Here is a 27,023-nt window from a genome sequence, read left to right as displayed (position 1 = left end):
TTAACTTGTTGGGTGAAAGTGAATGCACATTTTAGAATTTTATTACATTCTTTGCTCATTTTTCTCCTGGGTTGTGAGAGTTAAATATATTTCATAAATATATGTATTTCTTTTGAGACCACTTTTTTTTTTTCTTCTCTTTTTTTTTGAGACGGAGTCTTGCTCTTGTTGCCCAGGCTGAAGTGTAGTGGCGTGATCTCGGCTCACTGCAACCTCTGCCTCCCAGATTCAAGCAATTCTCCTACCTCAGCCTTCTGAGTAGCTGGGATTACAGGCACCTGCCACCACGCCTAGCTAATTTTTTTTTTTTTTTTTTTTTTTTTGAGATGGAGTCTTGCTGTGTCACCCGGGCTGGAGTGCAGTGGCCGGATCTCAGCTCACTGCAAGCTCCGCCTCCCGGGTTCACGCCATTCTTCTGCCTCAGCCTCCCCAGTAGCTGGGACTACAGGCGCCCGCCACATCGCCCGGCTAGTTTTTTGTATTTTTTAGTAGAGACGGGGTTTCACCGTGTTAGCCAGGATGGTCTCGATCTCCTGACCTCGTGATCCACCCGTCTCAGCCTCCCAAAGTGCTGGGATTACAGGCTTGAGCCACCGTGCCTGGCCCAAATTTTTGTATTTTTAGTAGAGACAGGGTTTCACCATGTTGGCCAGGCTGGTCTTAAACTCCTGACCTCCAGTGATCTGCCTGCCTCAGCCTCCCAAAGTGCTGGGATTACAGGCATGAGCCACCGTGCCCAGCCAAGACCACTTTTAAATTAACTCTGGCAGAAGTACTGAGCATGGGAAATGGCACTTACCAAGCACTGTGCCCAACGCTGCATATATCACCTCATTACCTTATTTGTTCAAAACAACTAACTTGTGATGTAGAGGTACTCCCATAAAAAGTGAGCTTCAGAAAGGTTTTGTAACTTTTCCCCAAGATCACTGAGGTAGCAGGAGCAATAGGAGTAGTTGTAGTAGTAGTATAACAATGGTAATTATTATAGATGGTATTTATTTAGCACTTCCTGTGTGCCATTCCAAATGCCTTACATACATCATCAACTAATTTCATCTCCACAATAACCCTCAGAGATAAGACCTTTGCTTTCCTCATTTTACAGAGGAGGAAAATGAAATGCAAAACTAGTAAATGGTAGAGCCCTGACAGAACCCAAGTTCATCTGATTCCAAAGTCCATGTTCCTTGCACTATACCAAAGTGATTCTCAGTGAAGAAAATGAAATATTTACACTTGGTTTGCCCATTTGTGTGTTTTTTTTAATCTATATTAAAGCTAGGCCCAAACATGGCCAGGCATGGTGGCTCACACCTGTAATCCCAGCACTTTGGGAGGCCAAGACCAAAAAAAAAAAAAAAAATTTAGGCCCAGACAATTTAATAGATATTTAAGTCCTGATGACAGCAACTATTTGGGGGGAAAATACTCATAAACTGGAAGAAAAAATAATATTTTTTAAAATTTTTTTTTTTTCTTTTTTTTTTTTTTTTTTTTTTGAGATGGAGTTGCGCTCTTGTCGCCCAGGCTGGAGTGCAGTGGCATGATCTCAGCTCACTGCAACCTCCGCCTTCTGGGTTTAAGCGATTCTCCAGCCTCGGCCTCCTGAGTAGCAGGGATTACAGGCTCGTGCCACCACACTCAGCTAATTTTTATATTCTTAGTAGAGACAGGGTTTTGCCATGTTGGCCAGACTGGTCTCGAGCTCCTGACCTCAGGTGATCCGCCCACCTTGGCCTCCCAGAGTGCTAGGATTACAGGCATGAGCCACCATACCTGGTGTTAAAATTCTTAAGTAACGACAGTTGCTTACTGATGGAAAGTATGCCACTGCTGTTCTCACACATTCGAATCAAATCAGACACTGCCACCCTCATTTCCTGTTTCACACTGATTTTCTTGAGATTCTTCTTTTTATCATAACAACTACCAAAAACCCAGCTTTGCAAAGATAAGATATTGCTAATAGGAATGTAGCACAATCTAATGTTAATACCATTAACTACCTCAAGCTAATAATTTGGGTGATGTTCAACAGATGTTAGGCATTGCTGTGTTTCCCTAAAATTTAAAATATTCTGTCTCTGTGAGTTCACCACAGCACCCCAGGGCTTGTTGGCGCACAATTTTGGAACCATTGCTGTAACTACTTTGACCTCAGATACTCAGAGAAGTGCATGGCCACTGCCATAATCTCAGGCTCTGCTTCCTCGGGATGTTCAGTTCAGTACATGCTCAACTGATAAATACAGCAAATATAAGTCAAACCATCATCATTGGGGATAATGAAGATTTGAAAAAAAAAAAATCTAACATTTATTCCTATAATACTAAAATCTTGAGGATGAACATTAATACTCAGTTAATTCGGCCGGGCGCGGTGGCTCAAGCCTGTAATCCCAGCACTTTGGGAGGCCGAGACGGGCGGATCACGAGGTCGGGAGTTCGAGACCATCCTGGCTAACACGGTGAAACCCCGTCTCTACTAAAAAAATACAAAAAAAAAAACTCAGTTAATTATAATATAGAATGCCATGTTGACATAATGCTGTTAACAGTAATTTTCTTATTTAATATTTAAAGTTATATGAATCTATTCTAAATATTTCTGTGATGTTCTCTATTTTTCCCCTGTAAGTATGTCTTACTATACTCTTCATCTCTTTCAGTGGAAAAAGATGGAAACCATCATACAAGAGAAACTCATTTCAATAATTTGTATAGCATGGTACATTACTGTGAAAATATAACGGAATGCAGGAGAATACAGCTTTTGGCCTATTTTGGTGAAAATGGATTTAATCCTGATTTTTGTAAGAAACACCCAGATGTTTCTTGTGATAACTGCTGTAAAACAAAGGTAAAAAAAAAAAAAAAGAAGTTTTAAAATTATTTATAATTAAAATGTTTTTTAATTTTAAAAATGTAGGTACAAATTAGATTGCAAAAGGTGGTCTCCGACAGATTAACAGGGGAAAGACAGCTGCCTTCCAGTAGTAATTTGGAATGGAAACATTTAAAAAGTAATTTCATGCAGTATCTTTTCTTTATAATTAGAACCCTGTTAAAAAATATACTGGACATCTGCATATCCAAAATATTGAGTTTATATATGTGCACTGATGATTACAAAATATTTTAGAAATATTAATATGCAAACACCCAAAAAGATTCAACATGGGCAGGTAGAATATTTTAAATTTAATATATTGATGTTATTAATATATTACATTATATTAACGTTTTAATTGATTAAATTAAATATATTTAAATTGATGTATTAGTATTTAATTTTTTAATATTTAATTAATATACTAAAAGAGCTCATTCTCAAAAGAATAATAACTAGCATACTGTATGTTTGAATTCAAATCAATGACATTACTCTTTTTTTTTTTTTTTGAGACAGAGTCTCGCTTTGTCGCCCAGGCTGGAGTGCAGTGCCGCGATCTTGGCGCACTGCAAGCTCCACCTTCCAGGTTCATGTCATTCTCCTGCCTCAGCCTCCAAGTAACTGGGACCACAGGTGCCCACCACCACGCCCGGCTAATTTTTTGTATTTTTAGTAGAGACGGGGTTTCACCGTGTTAGCCAGGATAGTCTCGATCTCCTGACCTCGTGATCCGCCCGCCTCGGCCTCCCAAAGTGCTGGGATTACAGGTGTGAGCCACCGCGCCCAGCCTACATTACTCTTTTTTTTTTTAACTATAAAGAATAACAGTAACTGCTTGTGGATAAATTCACTATTATCTGTCCTAAAATACCCTTGGGAATTGTTCAATTCAATCATTAGGTACCTATTTACCTATTATGGTAATTCTACATTTTAATGTCTACTGTATCTTACTGCTTACTGAGCATTTTCACATTTGGTATATTATTTACCTATCTGGGAGTATTAAACTTATATGTGCAAGATGCTGGAGAGCCACAAGTGAACATGGTGTAGACCAATTCATAGACTAGAGTGGAGACTGACATACATGTGTTCATAGAAGTTTAACACTCTGGCTGGGCACGGTGGCTCATGCCTGTAATCCCAGCACTTTGGGTGGCCGAGGCGGGCGGATCACCTGAGGTCAGGAATTCAAGACCAGCCTGACTAACATGGTAAAACCCTGCCTCTACTGAAAAAATACAAAATTGGCCAGGCGTGGTGGCCCATGCCTGTAATCCCAGCTACTTGGGAAGCTGAGGCAGGAGAATTGCTTGAAGTTGGTAGGTGGAGGAGGCTACAGTGAGCCGAGATCACGCTATTGCACTCCAGCCTGGGCAACAAGAGCAAAACTTCATCTCAAAAAAAAAAAAAAAAATGTTTAATACTCTCAGTAAGTATAGTTAAAAAAGACAGAGCACTGCCCAGATGCAGTGGCTCAAGCCTGTAATCCCAGCACTTTGGGAGGCCGAGATGGGCGGATCACAAGGTCAGGAGATCGAGACCATCCTGGCTAACACAGTGAAACCCCGTCTCTACTAAAAAAATACAAAACACTAGCCGGGAGAGGTGGCGGGCGCCTGTAGTCCTAGCTACTTGGGAGGCTGAGGCAGGAGAATGGCGTAAACCCGGGAGGCGGAGCTTGCGGTGAGCTGAGATCCGGCCACTGCACTCCAGCCTGGGCGACAGAGCGAGACTCCGTCTCAAAAAAACAAAACAAAACAAAAAAGACAGAGCACGAGGCAGAGCAAAGGGTCATCTCTTTCAGTGTGGAATTGGCAAATTCATGCCATCTCCTCCCACCCCACGCAATCCCGTAAACATTGCTAATCACTTCCCTCATTCAACAGATATTTGTTGGGCTGTGTAACAGGCACTGTTGTAGGAATTTGGGATACATCACTAAACAAAATTAAAATCCCTGCCCTTGCGGAGCTTACACTCCAGCAGAGGGAGGCCAGTTACAAACAATATACACAATAAATATATGTGAAAGGATAAGAACTGTGGTGAATGACACAGCAGAGTAAAGAGACAGGAGGAATGGGTAGAGTACAGTATGCAGTATTAGACAGGGTGGTCGTTGGAAGTCTCATTGAGAAGATGGGAGCTGAGCAAAATCTTGAAGAAAGGAGTTAGCTGGCAGCTCTCTGGATGTGAGCTTTCCTGGAAGAAACATTGGCTAGAGCAAAGGCCCTAAGGTGGTGGTGTGCCTGGTGTGTTCGAGAGATAGCAAGGGAGCCCCATGTGGCTGAGCAGGATTAAGAGCCAGCGAGAGGAAGAGGTGCTGGAGAGCCAGAGCAGTCACTTCAGGGCTAGAGTCCCAGAGTAACTAGAGGCCTGAGTAACTGGAAGGGTGGAGTTTTCCTTGGCTACAATGCAGAAAGCTGGTTGGCAGAGAAGATCAGGAGTTTGGTTTGGGTTACCTAAATTGGGAATCTAATGTTGAGTTACATATTAGATTCAAAAATTCTGAAAAGAGACTGAGATGGCACATGGGTGATATTTAAAGCATGGCCATTAGCTGACGGTTGGGATAAGAGAAGGGACAGAAGAGAAGGGAGAAAGTATGAAATAGTTGTCTAGGACAGGGGTCAGTAAACTTGCTTTTAAAGGGCCACAGAGTAAATGTTGTACACTTTGCAGCCATAGTCTCTGTCACAACGACTCACAACTTTGCCATTGTAGGCTAAATGCAGACATAAACAATAAATACACGGATTTTCCAGTCATCTTCCATGGCTGTGTTCCAATAAAATTTTATGCACAAAAGCAGGCATCCAGCTCCTGGGCCATAGTTTGCTGACTTCTGTTGTGAGAGAATGGAGGAATGATAGGCAGGGAAGTATAAAGATAATGATTGCCTATAGCATTAACAGTCCATTCGAGCTTTGTGACCATGTATTGACTGTGAAAATGCCAAGTTCAGCCACATAGGTACAGGGATAGTGTAGATGGAGAATTGGGTCCACTATGTTTTGCCAGGTAATATGGTGAAGTGACCTAAGGGCAAGAGAGCTGACGCTCTATGAGAGGTAGTGATTATAATGATTGACTGTGGAATTTCAGCTGAGTTAGGAGGACATCTGAGGGTGAGGGTCAGCAGATGGGCATTCCCAGGGGATTGTTGGAGTCAGAATACCAGATGGCATGAGTTAGAAAGATATGATGTGGTCTTCTGAGAATGAAGGAGTTGCCATTATTAGCAAGCTTAAGGTAGGAAGTGTGAGTGGCTGATGTATGTGGAGGACAGGATCATTGGAGCAGAGGAGATCAAGAACCAAAAGATCAAAGTAGGATCAGCTCTGTATACCCAGTCACCAAGAGTTAAGGTAGGTGGCCAGGTGCAGTGGCTCACACACCTGTAATCCCAGCACTTTGGGAGGCTGAGGCCGGCGGATCACCTGAGGTCAGGAGTTAGAGACTAGCCTGGCCAGCGTGGTGAAACCCCATCTCCACTAAAAATACAAAAAAATTAGCCTGGCATGGTGGCAGGTGCCTGTAACCCCAGCTACTTGGGAGGCTGAGGCAGAAGAATCGCTTGAACCTGGGAGGTGGGAGTTGCAGGGAGCCGAGATTGCACCATTGCACTCCGGCCTGGGCAACAAGAGCGAAACTCCATCTCAAAAAAAAAAAAAAAAAAATTAAGGTAGGAATGGAGTGACAGGGTACTTTTTTCAATGATTCTAGATAGGGCTTCAGAATTGCTTCCAGTTGTTAGTGTAAGACCAGAAACCTATTCATCTCCAGGTTATTGGTGTGTGCAAATGACAAGGATTAGAAGGTAGGGAGAACTGCATGCACAGAAGCACCAAGCATGATGCAACTTTTTACACTTGTGAGTGGTCAGTATTGCTGGTAGAGAGAACTAGGAGAGAGGAAGGCAAAAAGTCATCTAGTAATGGGGGCTCTAAAAAGTGGGCAAAGTTTGGGGATAGCTGAAGGAAATGAGAAAGGAAACTCACAGGAGATGATGAAAGAGCATTGACTGTGGCACCAAAGACCCCAGAGGGGTTAGAATTCGTGGATATACGTGGCTGGACAGTATTTTTCATCCCACAGGTTGCCACCCAGTATGTAACAGAGCACTATTCTAGGAGGTATGAAGGATTTAAATTGTGCGTGTGTGTCTGTATGTTATATATGTTGGTTGGTCCATGCCACTCAGCCTATCATTAGCTAAACATCTACCCACAGAGTGCTATCAGGTAGTTGAAAGACAAGCTGTATCTCTGTGAAACAGTAACAACATAGAGTGGTAATTGTTCTAGAACTTAGATAAGAATGAACATTTGAAATTTAGTAGTTTTTAGTCTTGGTATTGCTCTGGAAATGGGTTATGATGAATCTACCATAGTTAATATTAAACCCTAGCAATCTAGGCATTGTTACCTTAATTATAGCAGAAAGTATTCTCTTTTTATTCACAGGATTATAAAACAAGAGATGTGACTGATGATGTGAAAAGTATTATAAGATTTGTTCAAGAACATAGTTCATCACAAGGAACGAGAAATATAAAACATGTAGGTCCTTCTGGAAGATTTACTATGAATATGCTGGTTGACATTTTCTTGGGTAAGTCATCTGTTTTGAATGTTTGAGTTACGTCAATTGAAATTGAGCATCTAAAGAATTTATTACAAGTAAATAGAAAAAAATCACTTTTGTCTATTTTCTTATAAAACTTGAGTTTCTGAATAAAACTTTTGAGTAACAAAAGGAAGTCAATTTTATTATACTATTTTATATAATGTATATGTCACTAAGTTGAGATGGTTTCACATACAAAAAAAGAAAATAATAAAGCTTATGCAAGTTCATCTGAGTGAGTGGAATGTAACTATTAAAATGTTAGTAAGGAAATAAAATGAGGATTAGACCCATAATAGCATAGAGAATAGGAGAGAAACTATGATCAGATTAGAGCCTTTAAAAATCTCTTAGGGGCTGAGCATATTAGCTCACACCTGTAATCCCAGCACTTTGGGAGGCCGAGGCAGGTGGATCACCTGAGGTCAGGAGTTCGAGATCAGCCTGGCCAACATGGTGAAACCCTGTCTCTACTAAAAAATACAAAAAATTAGCCAGGCGTGGTGGCAGTCACCTGTAATCCCAGCTACTCGGGAGGCTGAGGCAGGAGAATCACTTGAACCCAGGAAGTGAAGATTGCAGTGAGCTGAGATCACACCATTGTACTCCAGCCTGGGCAACAAGAGTGAAACTCTGTCTCAAAAATAAATAAACAAACAAACACAAAAATTAGCGGGGTATGGTGGTGTGCGCCTGTAATCCCAGCTACCAGGGAGGCTGAAGCAGGAGAATCACCCGGGAGGCAGAGGTTGCAGTGAGCCGAGATCACACCATTGCACTCCAGCGTGGGCAACAAGAGCAAAACTCTGTCTCGAAAAAATAAAAAAAGACTTAGGAAATGGATGGAAGCATGTTGACAAATAGAACAAAATGCAATAAAGCCATAACCCAAAATGAATATAGGGAAGATTTATAACAGAAAAGGGACTATCAGCCAGGCAAAACCCCAACACTAAGCATCAGTCTTGAAGTCTAGAGGTACAAGAGGACAGGAGTGAAACCAAGGGAGCCAAAATTAGGAAGCAGGGCTAGACATGGTGGCTCACACCTGTAATCCCAGCACTTTGGGAAACCGACATAGGAGGATTGCCTAAGCCCAGGAGTTTGAGACTAGCCTGGGCAACATGGCAAAATACCGTCTCTACAAAAAAAATTACAAGAATTAGCCAGGCATGGTGGCACATGCCTGTAGTCTCAGCTACTCAGGAGGCTGAGGCAGGTAGGTCGCTTGAACCCAGGAGGAGGAAGTTGCAGTGAGCCGAGATCACACCACTGCACTCCAGCTTGGGCGACAGAGCAAGACTCCGTCTCAAAAAAAAAAAGAAAAATAGAAAATGTGCCCACAAAAGAACTGCATAGAATGCCTGGAATTGACTCAAGAACAACAGTAAATGAAGTGATTGCCTAACGAGTAGAAGGGCAGCTGAATTAGGGGTCAGAGCCCCTAAGTGGCATTTGGGAACTACCTGGCCTACCTAAAGTCTGGTCCCACCTACTTACCCTAAAGCAAACCTGACAATTAAATATCCCCATTCAGGGAAGGAATTTGGGAGGAAGTAAATCTAGATAGAAAATAACAGAAGAAACCCACCTAAAAAGTTTCACCTAGTCCCTGAAATTTACTTAGAAATGAACAGTAAAGGCCAAGCACAGTGGCTCATGCCTGTAATCCCAGCACTTTGGGAGGCCAAGGCGGGCGGATCACGAGGTCAAGAGATTGAGACCATCCTCGCTAACATGGTGAAACACCGTCTCTACCAAAAATACAAAAATTAGCTGGGCGTGGTGGTGCACACCTGTAGTCCCAGCTACTCGGGAGACTGAGGCAAGAGAATTGCTTGAACCTAGGAGATGGAGGTTGCAGTGAGCTGAGGTAGCACCACTGCACTCCAGCCTGGTGACAGAGTGAGACTCCATCTCAAAAAAAAGAAAGAAACCCGGGAGGCGGAGCTTGCAGTGAGCTGAGATCGCGCCACTGCACTCCAGCCTGACTCCGTCTCAAAAAAAAAAAAAGAAAGAAAGAAATGGACAGTAAAGAGGAAGACCAAATAAATAGAACATTTGACCCTGGGTAATAGAGATCATTGAATATAGTAGTTTGGGAGAGAGGGGAGAGAAGACTCCTTAGTATCATCTTAAAGATTTTTTAAAATAAAGAGATAATTGAATAATAGAAAAGAAACAAAAATGAGAAACAGCTGTCAATTTTAAATGATTGACAAAGTAAACTTAGTGGAGAGGTTGGAAAATAAAGTCAAGAAAATTTAGGAACTGATCAAAATGATGTATGGAAAATAGAGAAAGCATAGAAAGGATTAATCCTCAGCAGATGTAAAATCTGACAAAAATTTTGGAAATAGAAAATAAAGGGAATTATCAAACCAATGATATAGGAAAACTTCCTAGAGTGGAAGAGATAAAAGTTTTGGATTAAAATGTTCACTGAATGCCAAATAGGATGCCTGTAAAAAAAAATTAAAAAAATAAAAAAATAAATAAAAAAATTAAGACATATGGCCATGAGATTTGAGAATACTAAGAGTTAAAGACATGTCAAAGAGGAAAACCTTTTCCTCAACCCTTCTTAGATTCAGTGATGGGGCCTGCAAATTAAACCAACAAAAGACAGATTAGCAAGGGAAAAGTCAGATTTAGTCATGTGTGGATAGGAGTTCACAGAAAAATGTGGTTCAAAGGGGCAGTTAGAATGTGGGGCTTATATACCATCTTAATAGAGGAAGGGGAGGAGGAGGGGGGCACTTACGGAAAAACAAATGACTGTTAGGAAAGACAGATGGACTGTTAGCAGACCAGATGGGAGATACAAGGTTTTTATGACAATGTCTGTTTAAGTGTGGTGTGAAGTCTTATCTCTGTTTAAAAGGGTCAGCCTTCCCTGGTTTTTCCAAGGGAGGGAATTTATGACAACTGAGTTCTTTTGGGAGGCCCTGCTTTTTGGCAGATAAGAGATTTCAGATGCCTTCTGCTCAAAATAATTTTTATGCCACAGTGGCATATTCTGGACCCCTTCAGAGACAATCCTGAAAGCTCTGGAAAGAAAACAGGAACCCAAACCAGACTGACATCAGCTTGATATCAGCAATCCTGGAGACCAGCAGGCAAAGAAAGTAAGCGCACATCATGATTTGATAAGCAGTGGAACCCACCCATGGGTCCAGTGAAGAAAACCCATTGTCACAGTCAGGCAGTAGGGCCAGTAAGCAATCCATGCAGACTAACAAAAGTCAGGAGGAGGCTGCGCGTGGTGGCTCACGCCTGTAATCCCAGCACTTTGGGAGGCTGAGGCAGGCGAATCATGAGGTCAGGAGTTCGAGACCAGCCTGACCAACAAGGAAAAACTCCGTCTCTACTAAAAATACAAAATAAGTTGGGTGTGGTGGCACGTGCCAGAAATCCCAGCTAGTCACGAGGCTGAGGCAGGAGAATTGCTTGAACCCAGAAGGTGGAGGTTGCGGTAAGCCAAGATCGCGCCATTGTATTCCAGCCTGGGCAACAAGAGTGAAACTCCATCTCAAAAAAAAAAAAAAGTCAGGAGGAACAGGACCCACCCAACATACAGAGAGAGTAAGAAAGAAATGGTTTTATTGGTAACAGTGAAGAATGCAAACGTTACTTCTCAACAACAACAAAAAAAACCAAAAAACAACAACAAAAAAAAACGAGAGAGGCCCTTAGAAACTCCAGGGAAAAGATTATACAAGAGAGCAAGATCAAATATAAAACAAAGGAAGTTGTGGCCAGGTGCAGTGGCTCATGCCTGTAATCCCAGTACTTTGGGAGGCCAAGGTGGGTGTTTCACTTGAGGTCAGGATTTCCAGACCAGCCTGGCCAACATGGCAAAACCTCATCTCTACAAAAAAATACAAAAATTAGCCACGACTGATGGTGTGCGCCTGTAATCCCAGCTACGCAGGAGGCCGAGGCAGGAGAATCGCTTGAATCTGGGAGGCGGAGGTTGCAGTGAGCTGAGATCGCACCACTGCACTCCAGCCTGGGTGACAGAGCAAGACTCCATTTCAAAAAAAAAATTGTAACATGACTTTGAAGAATTAGTAAAATGTACCAAAAAAAATCCATTTGACATGGATGTGATAAACATTCTCCTTTTGGTTCCATAAGAGTCATGACATTGTTCCAATTAGGGAAGGAAATTTGTCATCATGTAAACGACGATTGAAATCAACATATAGACCTAAATGTGGTTACAGGACAGAACAGATGTAAATGTTAATATTGATGATGTAAAAGTAAAAGTACAATCACTAAAAATAAAAGAAGGCATATGCAGGGAAGGCTTGGGTACTAATAACATCTCACATTGTGGGGCGGGATAGTGGTCAGAAGTTCTGTCTAAAGTTAGAAACATAATTAGTACATGACCCAATAGTATCATATAACTAGCAAAATTCAGAGAAGAATGAAACAAAGTGGGGGTGGTATGAATGAGATAAATCCTCATCTTTCATAGTAAAGGGGCAAGGGCAATAGATAAATATCAGGCTATTGGACAGAAGGCAAGATTTCAGGTCCTTCTGTGTGTAGGTAACCACCTGAAGAGCTGAAAACAAAAACTGTTTAAAAAGTGATTCCCTTGGGGAAGGGAAGGATAAGTCAGGGGAATATTGCTTTTAATTATAAACCTTTCTGGCTGGGTACAGTGGCCCATGTCTGTAATTCCAGCACTTTGGGAGGCCAAGACAGGTGTGTTTCTTGAGCCCAGGAGTTCAAGATCAGCCTGAGCAACCTGGTGAAACCCTGTCTCTATCAAAAATACAAAAATTAGTCAAGCATGGTGGCACGCACCTGTAGTGCCAGCTACTCCAGAGGCTGAGGTGGGAGGATCACCTGCGCCCATGAGATTGAGGTGGCAGCGAGCTGTGATCCCGCCACTGCACCCCAGCCTGGGCAACAGAGCAAGACCCTGACTCAAAAAAAAAAAAAAAAAAATTGCATTTCAGCCAGCTTTCTTAGTTGTCCTTAGCAGTAAGTTTGGTCCATGCTACTCAGCCTATCATTAGCAGAACAGTAGTCCTGTTTCTGTAATGTGACCTTTCAGGAACATACATTACTTAAAGAAAAAGTTGAATAATTCAAGATATATGGCCAGAAGCCATTTGAAATTGACAATAATATAATTATTTGGAACTCTTTAAAAACAGAGCTAAAGCTTTACATAATAACCATTAATTCTGATTATAAATGTCACAAGGTCTCTTAAGTAGATCGTTACAATAAAATTGTGTTTATAATGAAGACATTAACAGTTACAGCAGCTTGTGAATAAAACAAAGGATCCAGCCAACTGTGGCTCTCGTCTGGTAAGAGAAAGAGGGAAATGTGTGTTCGTATTCCTGTCTTCATCTCTCCCCTTGAGCACCTTATAGGGTGTTGTGCTTTTCTTTGAGAATTTGAATAGGCTTCATTAGTGAGGGTGACAAAAAGAATAGACTTAAATACTTGGATTATCAACTAGTAGCAGTTTTGATAACAGGGCCAGGGATAGTATTTATAAAACTGTCAAAAATTTTTTGTAGCCAGGTGCGGTGGCTCATGCCTGTAATCCCAATAGTTTGAGAAACCAGGGTGGGAGGATTGCTTGAGGCCAGGAGTTACAGACCAGCCTGAACAACATAGTGAGACCCTCGTCTCTACAAAAAAAATTAAATATTATAAAAGGACATAAAGAGTGTCACTGGATTGTTTGCAACTCAATGGATAAATACTTGAGGGAATGGATGGCCCATTCTCCATGATGTGCTTTTTTCACGCTGTATGCCTGTATCAAAATATCTCATGTACTACACAAATATATACACCTACTATGTACCTACAAAAATTAAAAAATTAATAAATACTAGATGCAGTTAAATATTTAAAATTTTTAAATAAGTGGGTGTGATGGACTGCACCTGTTATCTCAGCTAGTCAGGAGGCTGAGGCAGGAGGATCACTTGAGCCCAGGAGTTTGAGACTGCAGTGAACCATGATTGCACCACTGCACTCCAGCCTCCACAATAGAGTGAGAACCTCTCTCTAAAAAAAAAAAAAAAAAAATTGTAACTAGATAAGTAATGGATAGTTACCCTAATACATAGCACAGTGATAGAAAGCTATTACGGTTTATGTAAACTCTTTCTTTGATTTATTTGCTCCAATATAATTTTGCTGCTGTTTTTTGTCCATGTGTATTGTAAAAAGATAAGGAAAAGTACATACAACCATAGAAATTTTAGCGTTCTACTCAAATATTCTCATTTTACAGAAATGAGTGTCTGTGCCAGGGGTTTGTGATCTATTCCATCTGTCCAAACCTGTCCATAAATGACTTTTTAGCCTCTTCTGTTTGAGGGTGATGATATACCTACATTTACTCATCTTACTTCCTGAACCTTCTTATCAGGGAGTAAGAGTGCAAAAATCCAGTCAGGTATATTTGGAAAAGGATCTGCTTATTCACGACACAATGCCGAAAGACTTTTTAAAAAGCTGATACTTGACAAGATTTTGGATGAAGACTTATATATCAATGCCAATGACCAGGCAATCGCTTATGTGATGCTCGGAAATAAAGCCCAAACTGTACTAAATGGCAATTTAAAGGTATGGTATTTTTCATGTTTATTTTATTATCTCACAATGAGTTGAACCAAAATATATTACTGTGAAGTATAGTGTCTTTGTCCAAGCTTATAGATACTGAATTTATATGTACTGTTCTATATGAACATATTCTGTTCTTCTTAAATTGGAAAGAGATCTTAAAATTCAACCCAAGTAATGTCAAAAGTAATTTAATGGGTTATCAGGTCACTAAATTTTTATATATTCATTAAAGAAACATTTATCAAGAGGCTATTCTATGCTTGACACTAGAGATACAAAGATGGAGAATGCACAGCCCCTGTTCCCAGGGGGCTCACTCTCTGCGTGACAGAATAGAATTACCCCCAAAAAATGCAATTATGCATTAAATAAAGCCCCTGTATGGGTACAAGTGCACATATACCCACTCCTATCATTTGTTTCTCTCTCATAAAAGGTAGACTTTATGGAAACAGAAAATTCCAGCAGTGTGAAAAAACAAAAAGCGTTAGTAGCAAAAGTATCTCAGAGGGAAGAGATGGTTAAAAAATGTCTTGGAGAACTTACAGAAGTCTGCAAATCTCTGGGGAAAGTTTTTGGTGTCCATTACTTCAATATTTTTAACACCGTCACTCTCAAGAAGCTTGCAGGTGAGTACGCATGTATCCTTTGTTACGTGGCACAGATTAATAGGCCGAAAGTTAATCTTGCTAGGAAACTCCTTAAGTGATAAATATATCTCAGTGGTTTGTTTCTTTTTGGGGTTGGTTGTTTTGAGACAGGGTCTAGCTGTGTCACCCGGGCTGGAGTGCTATGGTGTGATCATGGCTCACTGCAGCCTCAGCCTCCTGGGCTCAAGTGATCCTCCCACCTTAACTTCCCAAGTAGCTGGGACTACAGGTACATACCAGCATGCACAGTTAATTTTTGTATTTTTTTCGTAGAGACAGAGTTTCACCATGTTGCCCAGTCTGGTAACTCTTGGCTTCAAGCCATCCTCCCGCCTCAGCCTGCCAGAGTGCTGGGATTACAGATAGGCATGAGCCACTGAGCCTGGCCTCAGTTGTTTTTATTTAATCTCTGGATTAAAATCTCAGAGAAACAATTGAAACTTACTCTTTTTCTGTTTGTTTTTGAGATGGTGTTTCACTCTTGTTGCCCAGGCTGGAGTGCAGTGACGCGATCTCAACTCATCACAACCTCTGCCTCCCGGATTCAAGCGATTCTCCTGCCTTAGCCTCCCAAGTAGCTGGGATTACAGGCATGCGCCACCATGCCCAGCTAATTTTGTATTTTTAGTGGAGACGGGGTTTCTCCATGTTGGTCAGGCTGGTCTTGAACTCCCAACCTCAGGTGATCCACCTACCTCAGCCTCCCAAAGTGCTGGGATTACAGGCGTGAGCCACCACGCCCGGCTGAAACTTACTCTTTTTTTTTTTTTTTGAGACGGAGTCTGGCTCTGTTGCCCAGGCTGGAGTGCAGTGGCCGGATCTCAGCTCACTGCAAGCCCCGCCTCCCGGGTTCACGCCATTCTCCTGCCTCAGCCTCCCAAGTATCTAGGAGTACAGGCGCCCGCCACCTCGCCCGGCTAATTTTTTTTTTTGTATTTTAGTAGATACGGGGTTTCACCGTGTTAGCCAGGATGGTCTTGATCTCCTGACCTCGTGATCCGCCCGTCTCGGCCTCCCAAAGTGCTGGGATTACAGGCTTGAGCCACCGCGCCCAGCCTCTTTTTTTTTTTTTTTTTTAAGGATATCTAAGACTGTTGAATATTAATCTCATTCTTAAGATAAAATATGTTCTTTAACATATATACAGTACTTTGTTATATATGGTATAATAGTACCCTATATATGTTATATATGGTATAATTGTAATTATAGCTCTGTGCCTGTATGAAAAACACATATAATCAAAGTAAATTGTGGGCCATGCCTGTAATCCCAGCTACTCGGGAGGTTGAGGCAGGAGAATAGCTTGAACCCAGGAGACAGAGGTTGCAGATATTCGTACATAACACAGCTGAACACTATCAGGCAGGCAAATAATCAGCACAAATAATGAAGTGATGTCTGGTTTTGGAAATTACAATGATCCGGCCAGACGCGGTGGCTCACGCCTGTAATCCCAGCACTTTGGGAGGCCGAGGCAGATGGATCACGAGGTCAGGAGTTCAAGACCAGCCTGCCCAACATGGCAAAACCCGTCTCTACTAAAAATACAAAAAAATCAGCCGGGCGTAGTGGCGGGTGCCTGTAATCCCAGCTACTTGGGAGGCTGACGCAGGAGAATCACTTGAACCCGAGAGGCAGGATTTCACCATGTTGGCCAGGCTAGTCTCAGACTCCTGACCTCAGGTGATCCACCCACCTCAGCCTCCCAAAGGGCTGGGATTACAGGCGTGAGCCATTGCGTCCGGCCGGATTATTGTAATTTCTAAAACAAGACATCACTTCATTATTTGTGCTGATTATTTGCCTGCCTTATAGTGTTTAGCTGTGTTATGTACAAATATCTTCATCCTCCACCTCCTGGGTTCAAGCTATTCTCCTGCCTCAACCTCCCAATTAGCTGGCATAACAGGCATGCGCCCACCATTTACTTTGATTATATGTATTTTTCATATAGGCACAGAGCTGTGGATAATAAAAATCAATGTCCAAATCACTAAAACACAATTCTTTCAAAAAAGCATTGTGTCATAGTTTAATTAGCAGAATTTTTTCTTCCTTAATAGTCCATAAAATAACGGTATCTTAATATAGTTGGCATCTTAGAGTCAGTGAAATATTGTAATGACCAATTGTAATATTGTAATGGGTTGGGTGCCGTGGCTCACCACCTGTAATCCCTACACTTTGGGAGGCTGAGGTGGGCAGATTACCTGAGGTCAGGAGTTAGAGACTAGCCTGGCCAACATGGTAAAACCCCTTCTCTACTAAGAATACAAAAATTAGCTGGGTGTGGTGGCGGGCACTTGTACTCCCAGCTACTTGGGAAACTGAGGCAGGAAAATTGCTTGAACCCAGGAGGTGGAGGTTGCGGTGAGCCAAGATCACGCCACTGCACTCCAGCCTGGGTGACAGCGAGACTCCATCTCAAAAAAAAAAAAAGTCTGCAGTGAAGAGATTGTGTTTTATGCTTCTTTGAATCTGGATCTAGCACACTGCTATGTCTTTAGTTAATAAATACTTACTGGTCTGAGTTATTTCCATGGGCAGATAGCCCAACCCAGAATTTCAGTAGTAGAGTTCCTGGAAAACAACGTCTTCATATGGTTGACCAACTGGGCTATGTTACCTTCCATGTTCTTCCTCATAAAATCTCATAATCATCACCTTCTGTCTTCTTCATTCCCTCTTCTACCATAATCGATCATTACAATATTTCACTGACTCTAAGATGCCAGCTATATTAAGATACTGTTATTTTATGGACTGTTAAGGAAGAAAAAATTCTGCTAATTAAACTATGACACAGTGCTTTTATTGAAAGAACTGTTTTTTACTGATTTAGACATTGATTTTTATTATCCACAGCTCTGTGCCTATATGAAAAATACATATAATCAAATTACTGTAGGTACCTATAAAAGTTCACATTCAAAGCCTGACTCTTCTGAGTCACTTTTTAACTGAGTTGTCCATGTCTTTGTTTTTCCCTGTATCATCACTAACATTCTCATTAGCCATAAGGCATTTCCAGAGTGTTCCACTATTTTCCGCCAGATTTAATTGAAACCTCTGTTATCAGTTCTATTTTGAAGGTGGTGGTTTCTTGATGATACCAGAAGGTGTCAATAGAAGGTTGTACATCTCTCAGTAGCAAAGATGTAATGCTGCCTCATCTACTTTAGGTGTCTTCTTTCTTAGGTCATGTAAAGCACTTGGTTGTACTTGCAAGAAACTATGGAATTGTGGGCATGTGTCCTCAGAGACAAATAGTGCTTGGGTTTTTTTTGTTTTGCTTTTTTTTTTTTTTTTTTGGAGATAAGATCTTATTCTGTCGCCCAGGCTGGGTGCAGTGGTTGAACACGGCTCACTGCAGCCTAGACCTCCTGGGCTCAAGTGATCCTCCTTACCCCAGCTTTCTGAGTAGCTGGAACTACAGGCATGTACCACCATGCTTGGCTAGCTTTTTCAGTTTTTTGAAAAGACACGGCCTCACTGTTACCCAGGCTGGTCTCATACTCTTGGGCTGAAGCAATCCGCCCTGTCTCAGCCTCCCAAAGTATTGGGATTACAGGCATGAGCTACCGTGCTCAGCCAGATAGTGCTTTTCTTAATGCCAAATGTGTTCCTTGCTACTCTGTTTCAGAACTTTTCTGCATTCACAATCACTTTTTTAATGCTAATCACAGTAGAGTCTTTTTGAAGACATGTCATGGCAGTTAGACTCAATACATGAGGTACAAACAGTGCAGTGACTTTGTTGACATGCTGACAGTACTAATAGCTGTGACTAAGTTCTCACAAGCATGAGCAGTAACAACCGCAAGGCAGCTGCCATTTAGCCATCAGCAGTTCTAAGACACATCTTGACCTCAGGAATGCTAAATTGTGAAAAGGTGTGTATCTTGGAATTGATGAAATATGGTATTTTATGGTATGTTATTTCTAGGCTCTTAGTGCAGTTTCTTAACTGTCCTCCTTACCTCCTGCTGTGAATGTGATGTACATTTTAATCTTTCAGAACCTAGTAAAACTACAACAGCTGCCCAGATAAAGTATACATTTTATCAAGGGTCTACATTTCTTCCTGCCTCTCCCACTTTATCTTCCATTAAACACCCTTCATAAACCTTCTGTTCTGTCCACAGTCTGTTGCTTTTCCTCTAAACATGGGAATGATGTGAAAATCACAGATGGGAAAGGATTCGAAATCTACCCTTTGCTCAGCTCAAATACATAGGAATGATTACTCCCTCGCTACCCAGAGCCAGTGCATCAGTCAGTCCTCCAGAGCCAGCCTCCAAAACTCACCCAAACCTTGCTTCACTGTGTCTCCACTACTGCATTCCAGTTCACTCCATCCTCACTCGCTCCTGCAACGGCTTCCACCAGGCTCCCGGATTCTACTGTTTCCTTTACAGTCAATTTCTTATACAGCAGCCAGGGTGACCTTTAAATGACAGGCTTGTCTAGCTGCAAGACTGATATGCAATCTCTATGCAGAGGACTCAGCTGGGGAAGAGTGGAGGAAGAAAAGTTTGTGCTGGAGGAAGTAACAATTTGGTTATGCCATCTAGGGTGGGGTGTACAAGTCTGGAGTGCAGAGAAGAGGCTGGAGCTGGAAATAGAAATGCAGCCTTCTCAGTAAAGACAGGGCATGCCAGTCTCAGCTAGATGAGTATTGGCCATGGGAATAGTGGGCAAGAGCAGGTCTGCTCCACTCTGCGCACATGGCACAAGTCCCACCCTCAGCCTCCTCCTGCCCTGGCTCTTGCCCTTGCTCTGCCCTGGCCTGTGCCGCTGGAATTGGATGGTGGGTTCCTGCCCTCTGCGCCCGTCTGCTGCCTCTGAGGTGCTAACTTTGCCCTTTACAAAATTGGCCTGTGTTCCCAGTACCCTGCAGTTAGTTGGCACTTAGCAGACGTGCTGAATGCGTGAATGAGCATGAATTCAGTGGGTTTTCTATGGGTGATAATTTAAATTCCTAATTTTATGCCTCTGCACAGAATCTTTATCTTCCGATCCTGAGGTTTTGCTTCAAATTGATGGTGTTACTGAAGACAAACTGGAAAAATATGGTGCGGAAGTGATTTCAGTATTACAGAAATACTCTGAGTGGACATCGCCAGGTTAGTATACAGCCATGTGTGTTCTCTAAAAGCCTGTTTAATGTGAAGCGACGCATCTCACTGAATTAGAATGATGCAGTTTCCGGGTTGTGTGAATGCTTCCTACACCTCGTCACGCTGACATCCAAGTCAGCCCCCAGTGATGTGCCAGTCATCTCTGAGAGGACACTAGTGTTTTGCCCCCTGCGGGTGCCAGTTCTGAACTTACTCATAGGATCCAAAAGGGGACCTTTGGGCCCAGGGGTTGCTAGTTCCTGTAATGCAAGTGCTCGAGGAATCAGAGCCCTGGGTGCCAGTGCCAGATCTGCCACCGTGTCATGCTGTGTGATCTTTGGCAGGCCACCAATAGCCTCTTTGTGAATCAGGTTCCTCCACCAAGGAAGGAACATGTTATCTGACAAACATGTCTAAAGATAAAATTTAAGACTAGTGTTTAAATGTTTTGGAGAAATGAGCATGAAACTAGAATGTTACTATTGTTAGTCATCGACAGAACCTGCCTGAGTGCATCATTATCAGACGTTCCCAGAGTCACGTTAGGCCTGTCCTGTGGCACCTCTAATCATGAGCTTCATCATCATTACAGCTTTAGAAATCATTGACCAGGGGGGAATGAGAACAACGAAGTATTTTGTTGCAGGCGATATTGAGAGCACAGAAGTCTTCCGCCCTCTGATAACATCACCATGTAATAGGACACAACAGACAAGCCCAATTCAGTGTTCTTCCTGCTTCCAGACAGGCAGTGTGGGGGTCTTCCCAAGGGTGATGGAAATGATGAGCAGGATGAGATGGTTCAAGTTCTTTCTTTCCCCAGTCACCTTTTTTTTTTTTTTTAAACAGAGTCTCATTCTGTCTGGAGTCTCACTCCAGGCTGGAGTTCAGTGGTACAGTCTTGGCTCACTCTGCCTCCCAGGTTCAAGCATTATCCCACCTCAGCCTCCCCAGTAACTGAGACTGCAGGCACGCACCACCATACCTGACTAATTTTTGTATATTTTGGTAGAGATGGGGTTTCACTATGTTGGCCAGACTGGTCTCAAACTTGTGACATCAAGTGATCCGCCTGCCTCAGCCTCCTAAAGTGCTGGGGTTACAGGCGTGAGCCACCACACTTGGTCAGTTTCTTATAATTCTTCTATATGGTAATTCATCCATTAAAAGCCTTGTTCCGAATACATTTTGACAGTGAGCCAGGTTTGGAGCAGCCACGGTGGAGTCCTGTGCCCTCCATGTTGCTCCTGTAGGACAAACCAGACCAGCCAGGAAATGGAGACTGGGTCTCCGTGTGACCTATCTATAGGGAGGTTTCGTGTTTTTTGGGTGCCTTGGGACGCAAATACTTATGGAAATTACCATCTTCTTTGCAAATGTGTGCTTTCATGCAGTCCCACCTCCCGCATAATATGTGACATGTTCAACCATTGTGCAAAGACAAGTTTTTTTGTCTGTGAAGAGTAAAATAGGGTCTAGAATTTTCTTATGCTCATTTACTAAGAAACTATTGTTCAAAGATGAGATACAGAACCGTTTGTTTCCCTTATATTGAGCTAATTTTGTCAGCACATTTAAAATAAGTAAAATTGCCTGCCATCTTTATAGCACTTGATATTTTTTGAATTGCCTACCAGAACTAACTGCCCGATCAACAACAGGAATACAGGCCGTACGCGACAGTATGAGCTAAGCCTCATGTCTCTAGTTAACTTCAGGAGTATCACACATTTTTTAAATGAATTCTGATTCTCTTTTGTTAAAAATGAATTGCCATTGAACACTTTGGGGCTTTATGAAGTCAAAAAAGGTTTGGTTCTTACTGAATTGTTGAATCCATATGGCAGGGAGGAAGCCAGGTTATCTGCTAAAACAGGCCCCTGCAGTGTGTCCCTTCATATAGACTAAAAACACGTGGACCAGTGCGACATCACCGGTAAACATCTGCATTTTCCATTTGTAGCTGAAGACAGTTCCCCAGGGATGAGCCTGTCCGGCAGCAGAGGCCCCGGAAGAAGTACCGCTGAGGAGCTCAACGAGGAAATATCTGTATCTTCCCACTACTTTACAAGTAAAACCAGAAATGAAAGGAAGAGGAAAAAGATGCCAGCCTCCCAAAGGCCTAAGAGGAGAAAAACTGCTTCCAGTGGTTCCAAGGCAAAGGGGTAGGTTTTGTGACATCTTTGCAATATAGGGAACAAGAGAAGAAAGGACAAAAATGTAACAGCTCTGCCTTGCTTTGAAGTATTTATTAAAATAAGCCATTATTAAATATTGCCTCCCCAGTTAATAGAGTGACAATTAAGGTTTGATCCAAAGCAAAAATATTTGCTTCAAGAAACAACAAAAAATATTTGCTTCAGATGTTTAAAACATCTACTGACTAACAGTTATGACTAAAGTTTTCTTTCTTTCTTTTTGTTTTTTTATTCGGGGGCAGAGTCCGGCTCTGTTGCCCAGGCTAGAGTGCAGTGGCGCAATCTCGGCTCACTGCAACCTCTGCCTCCTGTACTCAAGTGATCCTCCCACCTCAGCCTCCTGAGTAGCTGGGACTCCAGGTGTATACCATCACTCCTGGCTAATTTTTGTATTTTTTGTACAGATGGGGTTTCCCCATGTTGCCCAGGCAGGTCTCAAACTCCTGAGCTCAAGTGATCAGCCCACTTTGGTCTCGCCAAAGTGCTGCATTACAGACGTGAGCCCCCACACTCGGCCTGACTAATGTTTCTTGTTTGCAAAGATGTCTTCCGTGTTGATCTTCCCTTAGATATTTGTTTGCTTGTTTGGAATGATGGCTCTTCTTAAGAGACTTTTCCACCTAAAATACTATAAATCATACACCAGCTGAATAAATAACAAAGGGTTTTGTGTCCTCGTGACTTTTACGATTCTGTCAGTACTTGCTCTGCTGCTTTTATTGCTGCAGAATCCCATGGATCTCCACCTTGAGGCCGTGCACACTCCCTGCCTTTCATTAACGCCTGGGAGAATCGACCTCCCAGCCTTTGCAGGGGTAGCGAGAAGAAGCCACAACAGAGAAACCAAAAGTTCAGTCAAGCCAGGCCTCTTTAGGGTTGCATAAATGGCTTCTGTCTTCCCCTTCCCACATTTGCCTGGGCCGCTCGTCTGGGACATGTCTGTTCTGGGTGCTTTCTGCACACCAGGGGAACAACAAAGATAGCACGGTCTGATCTGTGTGATGATCTTGGCAGTGTCCTTCTTTCTAAATAATTGCATTGTTTCCGACAGCCCCTTTTCGGTTTTCTGCCAGGGCACCCTCTGCCTTCTGGCAAGTAGGTAAGGCCTGGCAGGAGGGAGACCATTCCATCAGTCTTGAGAACGTGACCCCAAAGTAACTGCATATTGTAACAGAATTGCTTGCAGAAAAAAGAAACCAAAAAAAAGCCCACAGTCAACTTTGCAAGCTGTTGTGTTTTCTTTTGCAGTTTTTCTACCTCTTGTCCTTCTGGGTAATAAAAAACAAAAATTGAGTGGGGGAAGAGAAAGGAAGGCAGACATTACCAAATTGTCATTTTCTTGTTAAGTCCATAAACAAACATCTTGTATGTGCTAATTCTCCTGCCAGAGTACTGAAATTAAAGGCATTAGAAAACGTTAGTTTAATTTTGTGGCTTTGAGTGCGCAAGCGATCAGTAAATGTTCTTAAGTGAAGACATTTTCTTATTTCCATCATTTATTCCTCCGCTTTGGGAAATACTCATTTCCTCCGTAACACAGAGCCAGAGACCTTAAAAGGCATCTGGCTCAACACCCTGGGTTTTTGAAGAGGAAGCTGAGGCCTGGCCTGGGGAGGGCTTATCGGAGGCCAACCCTGCCTAGTATCAATTTCAAAGATAGAAGCGGACACTGGCCTGCCCACACCTGCCCGGAGCACGTCCACTTCTGCATGTTGCCTGTGGAGACTCCTAAAAAACACACATGGTCTCCCATCTCATTTTTATGTATTAGAACAAAGCAAACCGTATTCCAGTGTTCACTGCTATTGGCTCCCTTATTTAATTTTCACAACTTTTGTTTGTAAGAGTGAAGCACTTTGCAGCATCACCTGGAACCTAAACTGATAAGAAGCAGTAAAGCTCACACTCGTGCAAAAGCCAGTACCAATTTCCATGCTTGTTTTCAGTGAGCCTGGGTGTTTAAGATGGGATTATTTGTTGTTGTTGTTGTTGTTGTTACAGAGTTTCACTCTTGTCACCCAGGCTGGAGTGCAGTGGCACTGTCTCAGCTCACCGCAACCTCTGCCTCCCGGGTTCAAGCTATTCTCCTGCCTCAGCCTCCCAAGTAGCTGGGATTACAGGTGCATGCCACCATGCCAGGCTAATTTTTATTTTTATTTTTTTTTTTATTTTTTTTTTTTGAGACGGAGTCTCACTCTGTCGCCCAGGCTAGAGTGCAGTGGCCGGATCTCAGCTCACTGCAAGCTCCGCCTCCCAGGTTTACGCCATTCTCCTGCCTCAGCCTCCGAGTATCTGGGACTACGGGCGCCCGCCACCTTGCCCGGCTAGCTTTTTTTTTGTATTTTTTAGTAGAGACGGGGTTTCACCATGTTAGCCAGGATGGTCTCGATCTCCTGACCTCGTGATTCGCCCGTCTCGGTCTCCCAAAGTGCTGGGATTACAAGCTTGAGCCACTGTGCCCGGCCTAATTTTTGTATTTTTAGATGGGGTTTCACCATGTTGGCCAGGCTGGTCTCAAACTCCTGACCTCAGGTGATCCACCCACCTCAGCCTCCCAAAGTGCTGGGATGACAGGCGTGAGCCACTGTGTCTGGCCAAGATGGGATTCTTTTTTAAGCCCTACCAGCTAAAGCCAGTGCGCTGTGTGACTTTGTGTTACCTTTGGAGCAGCCTCTTTGTGCTCCACTCCCCTTTCCACCAACCCAGTCTGCTCCCTGGATTGAGAGTCCCTGTGCAGTGAAAGAATAAATGTGGCTCTCTGCCAGCAACCTCACCTCCCCACCCTACCCTCAGAGTTTTACATCTTCAGAGCAACATACAATGAACCAGTTGTGTTCTGGGCTCTCTGAGCGGGAGTAAATAGATGGCCCAGGTGAAATGGAGGCTGCTGTTGGCAGATTCATTCTGTAAATCAACATAAACAGCAGGTTTTCGCTCCGGGCTTAATTTCTCAGCAGGAAATCAGCATAGGGAAACTTCAGGCTGCATCTCTGCCGGTTTAGCAGATCTTTGCCAGTTCTACAGGAAAATTGCCCTGGAGCCAGAGTTGAAGTCATGGAGCTCCCCCAGAACGTCATTACCCACAGGCTGTGGCCCTATACCCTCAATTCAGACGGGAGGCTGCTTGCATGCCCTGGTGCCATGGAATTAATGTTGGGCCTGACATCAGCCTGGTTAAAAGCAGCAGGAAAGGCTTCTGTGGGTACTGCTGCCCACAGTCATCACTGTAAACATGCCGGCCTCATGGTTTTGTTTTTTATTTCATTTAGGGGTGGGAAGGGAGCTGTTATCTTAAGGTCTGCAAGGAAAGTGAGATGCTGGAAGGACTTTGGAATCGGCTGTGGCGGCTTCTTCCTTGGCTTTAGAAGGCAGCGAGTGGGAGGGCGAGCGGGCAGATCTCCGGGTGTAGGCAGGTGAGCCAGGGAGCTGCAGATGCGGCCCTGACAGAGACAGGCCACACCCTTGGATAAGGCAGCTCAGCCTCCCCAGGAAGCTGCATCTGCAGCCCTCCTGGGGCTTCCTGGGGCTGGCCAGGAAGACGCCCAGCTCTGCCAGTCCTGGCCACCCAGCTCCACGCCACACGTGCTCACCCCACAGCTGCCTTGCTCTGGACTGTACAAATCCAGTCGTTCCGGGGTGCCTGTCAGCAGGGAGCTGAGGCCTTGCAGCAAGGTGTTTCACTTCCTTTATTTGGTCAGAATGGATGAGGGCTTGTGAACCTCAGCTCCTCTTGTTGTAGGGCTCTGGTTGTAGGCTGCCGAAGGTGTGGGTGGAGAGAGGGGCGGTGGGTTGGTCACAAGTCAGAAAATTAAGAAACGGTCCTTCACATTTCAGAAGGACAAATCCAGGACAAATTTATATGAAGGGCAGTAGTCCTTTATTCCTTAAGTAGTAAAGGAAACTTACCTTACCTAGGGGGTTCATAGGCAGAAAATGCACAAGGACACATTAGGCCCAGGAAAGTCGTAGTGTAGCTCTGTGCAGGTTGAGAGGAAGAAGGTCATTCACTTTTGGTTCCATTTAACATTTTGATTTTTTCTTTGTCACATTTCAGGGGGTCTGCCACATGTAGAAAGATATCTTCCAAAACGAAATCCTCCAGCATCATTGGATCCAGTTCAGCCTCACATACTTCTCAAGTGACATCGGGAGCCAATAGAAAATTGGGGATTATGGCTCCACCGAAGCCTATAAATAGGCCATTTCTTAAGCCTTCGTATGCATTCTCATAACAACCGAATCTCAATGTACATAGACCCTCCTTCTTGTTTGTCAGCATCTGACCATCTGTGACTATAAAGCTGTTATTCTTCTTATACCATTTGAAATTTTTACTCGTCTCTATTAATATTTAAATAAATGCTGGGGGTGATAGTTCTTTTTAAAATAAACATTTTCTTTTGAATAAGCATGTTTTGCTGCCGCTGCAAGTGTTGTGGCCGTTGTTTCTCAGAACGTCTGAGGCAGCAGCTGAATCATCTCAGTGCAAGAGATTCTGAGCATAACACGAAACCCAGAAGCCAAAGGAAGAGCCACATGTGGGCCCTTGTGAAACTAAAGCTTTTTGTATGAGACAACACAAACAAAATTAAAAGACAAATGACGGGGAAAAGAGGAGAAAATATATTACAAAGGATTAGTATCCATCATATACCAAATACCTGTGAACCAGTCAGAAACATCCCAGTGGGCAGGTGAACCAAGGATGTGAACAGGCTAGTCTCAGAAGAAGAAATACACATGCCCACGGCTGGGTGCCGTGGCTCACGCCTGTTATCCCAGCACTTTGGAAGGCCGAGGCAGATGGATCATGAGGTCAGGAGTTCGAGACTAGCCTGACCAACATGGTGAAACCCCGTCTCTATTAAAAATACAAAAATTAGCCAGGTGTGGTGTA

At 43.1% G+C, this 27,023-nt stretch overlaps 1 protein-coding gene across 5 annotated transcripts in view; it reads left to right on the top strand.

Moving 5' to 3' along the window:
• The window catches only part of BLM (BLM RecQ like helicase), a 106,702-nt gene extending 80,165 nt beyond the window's left edge, over nucleotides 1-26,537 (top strand). For 3 of the 5 annotated variants that reach the window (XM_021940871.2, XM_021940872.2, XM_009210948.3), the window contains 7 exons: nucleotides 2,673-2,863; nucleotides 7,369-7,516; nucleotides 13,953-14,152; nucleotides 14,592-14,784; nucleotides 19,812-19,934; nucleotides 21,892-22,093; nucleotides 26,181-26,534. In XM_021940871.2, coding sequence (XP_021796563.1) covers nucleotides 2,673-2,863; nucleotides 7,369-7,516; nucleotides 13,953-14,152; nucleotides 14,592-14,784; nucleotides 19,812-19,934; nucleotides 21,892-22,093; nucleotides 26,181-26,358 — 1,235 coding nt within the window. In that variant the 3' untranslated portion in view covers nucleotides 26,359-26,534. The other 2 variants (XM_009210947.4, XM_009210949.4) reach the window with 2 other exon arrangements.
• Nucleotides 26,538-27,023: the final 486 nt, after the last annotated feature.

The sequence above is a fragment of the Papio anubis genome, chromosome 7 (genome assembly GCF_008728515.1).
Source record: "Papio anubis isolate 15944 chromosome 7, Panubis1.0, whole genome shotgun sequence".
Classification (NCBI taxonomy): domain Eukaryota; kingdom Metazoa; phylum Chordata; class Mammalia; order Primates; family Cercopithecidae; genus Papio; species Papio anubis.
This window is presented reverse-complemented; position numbering and strand designations above follow the sequence as displayed.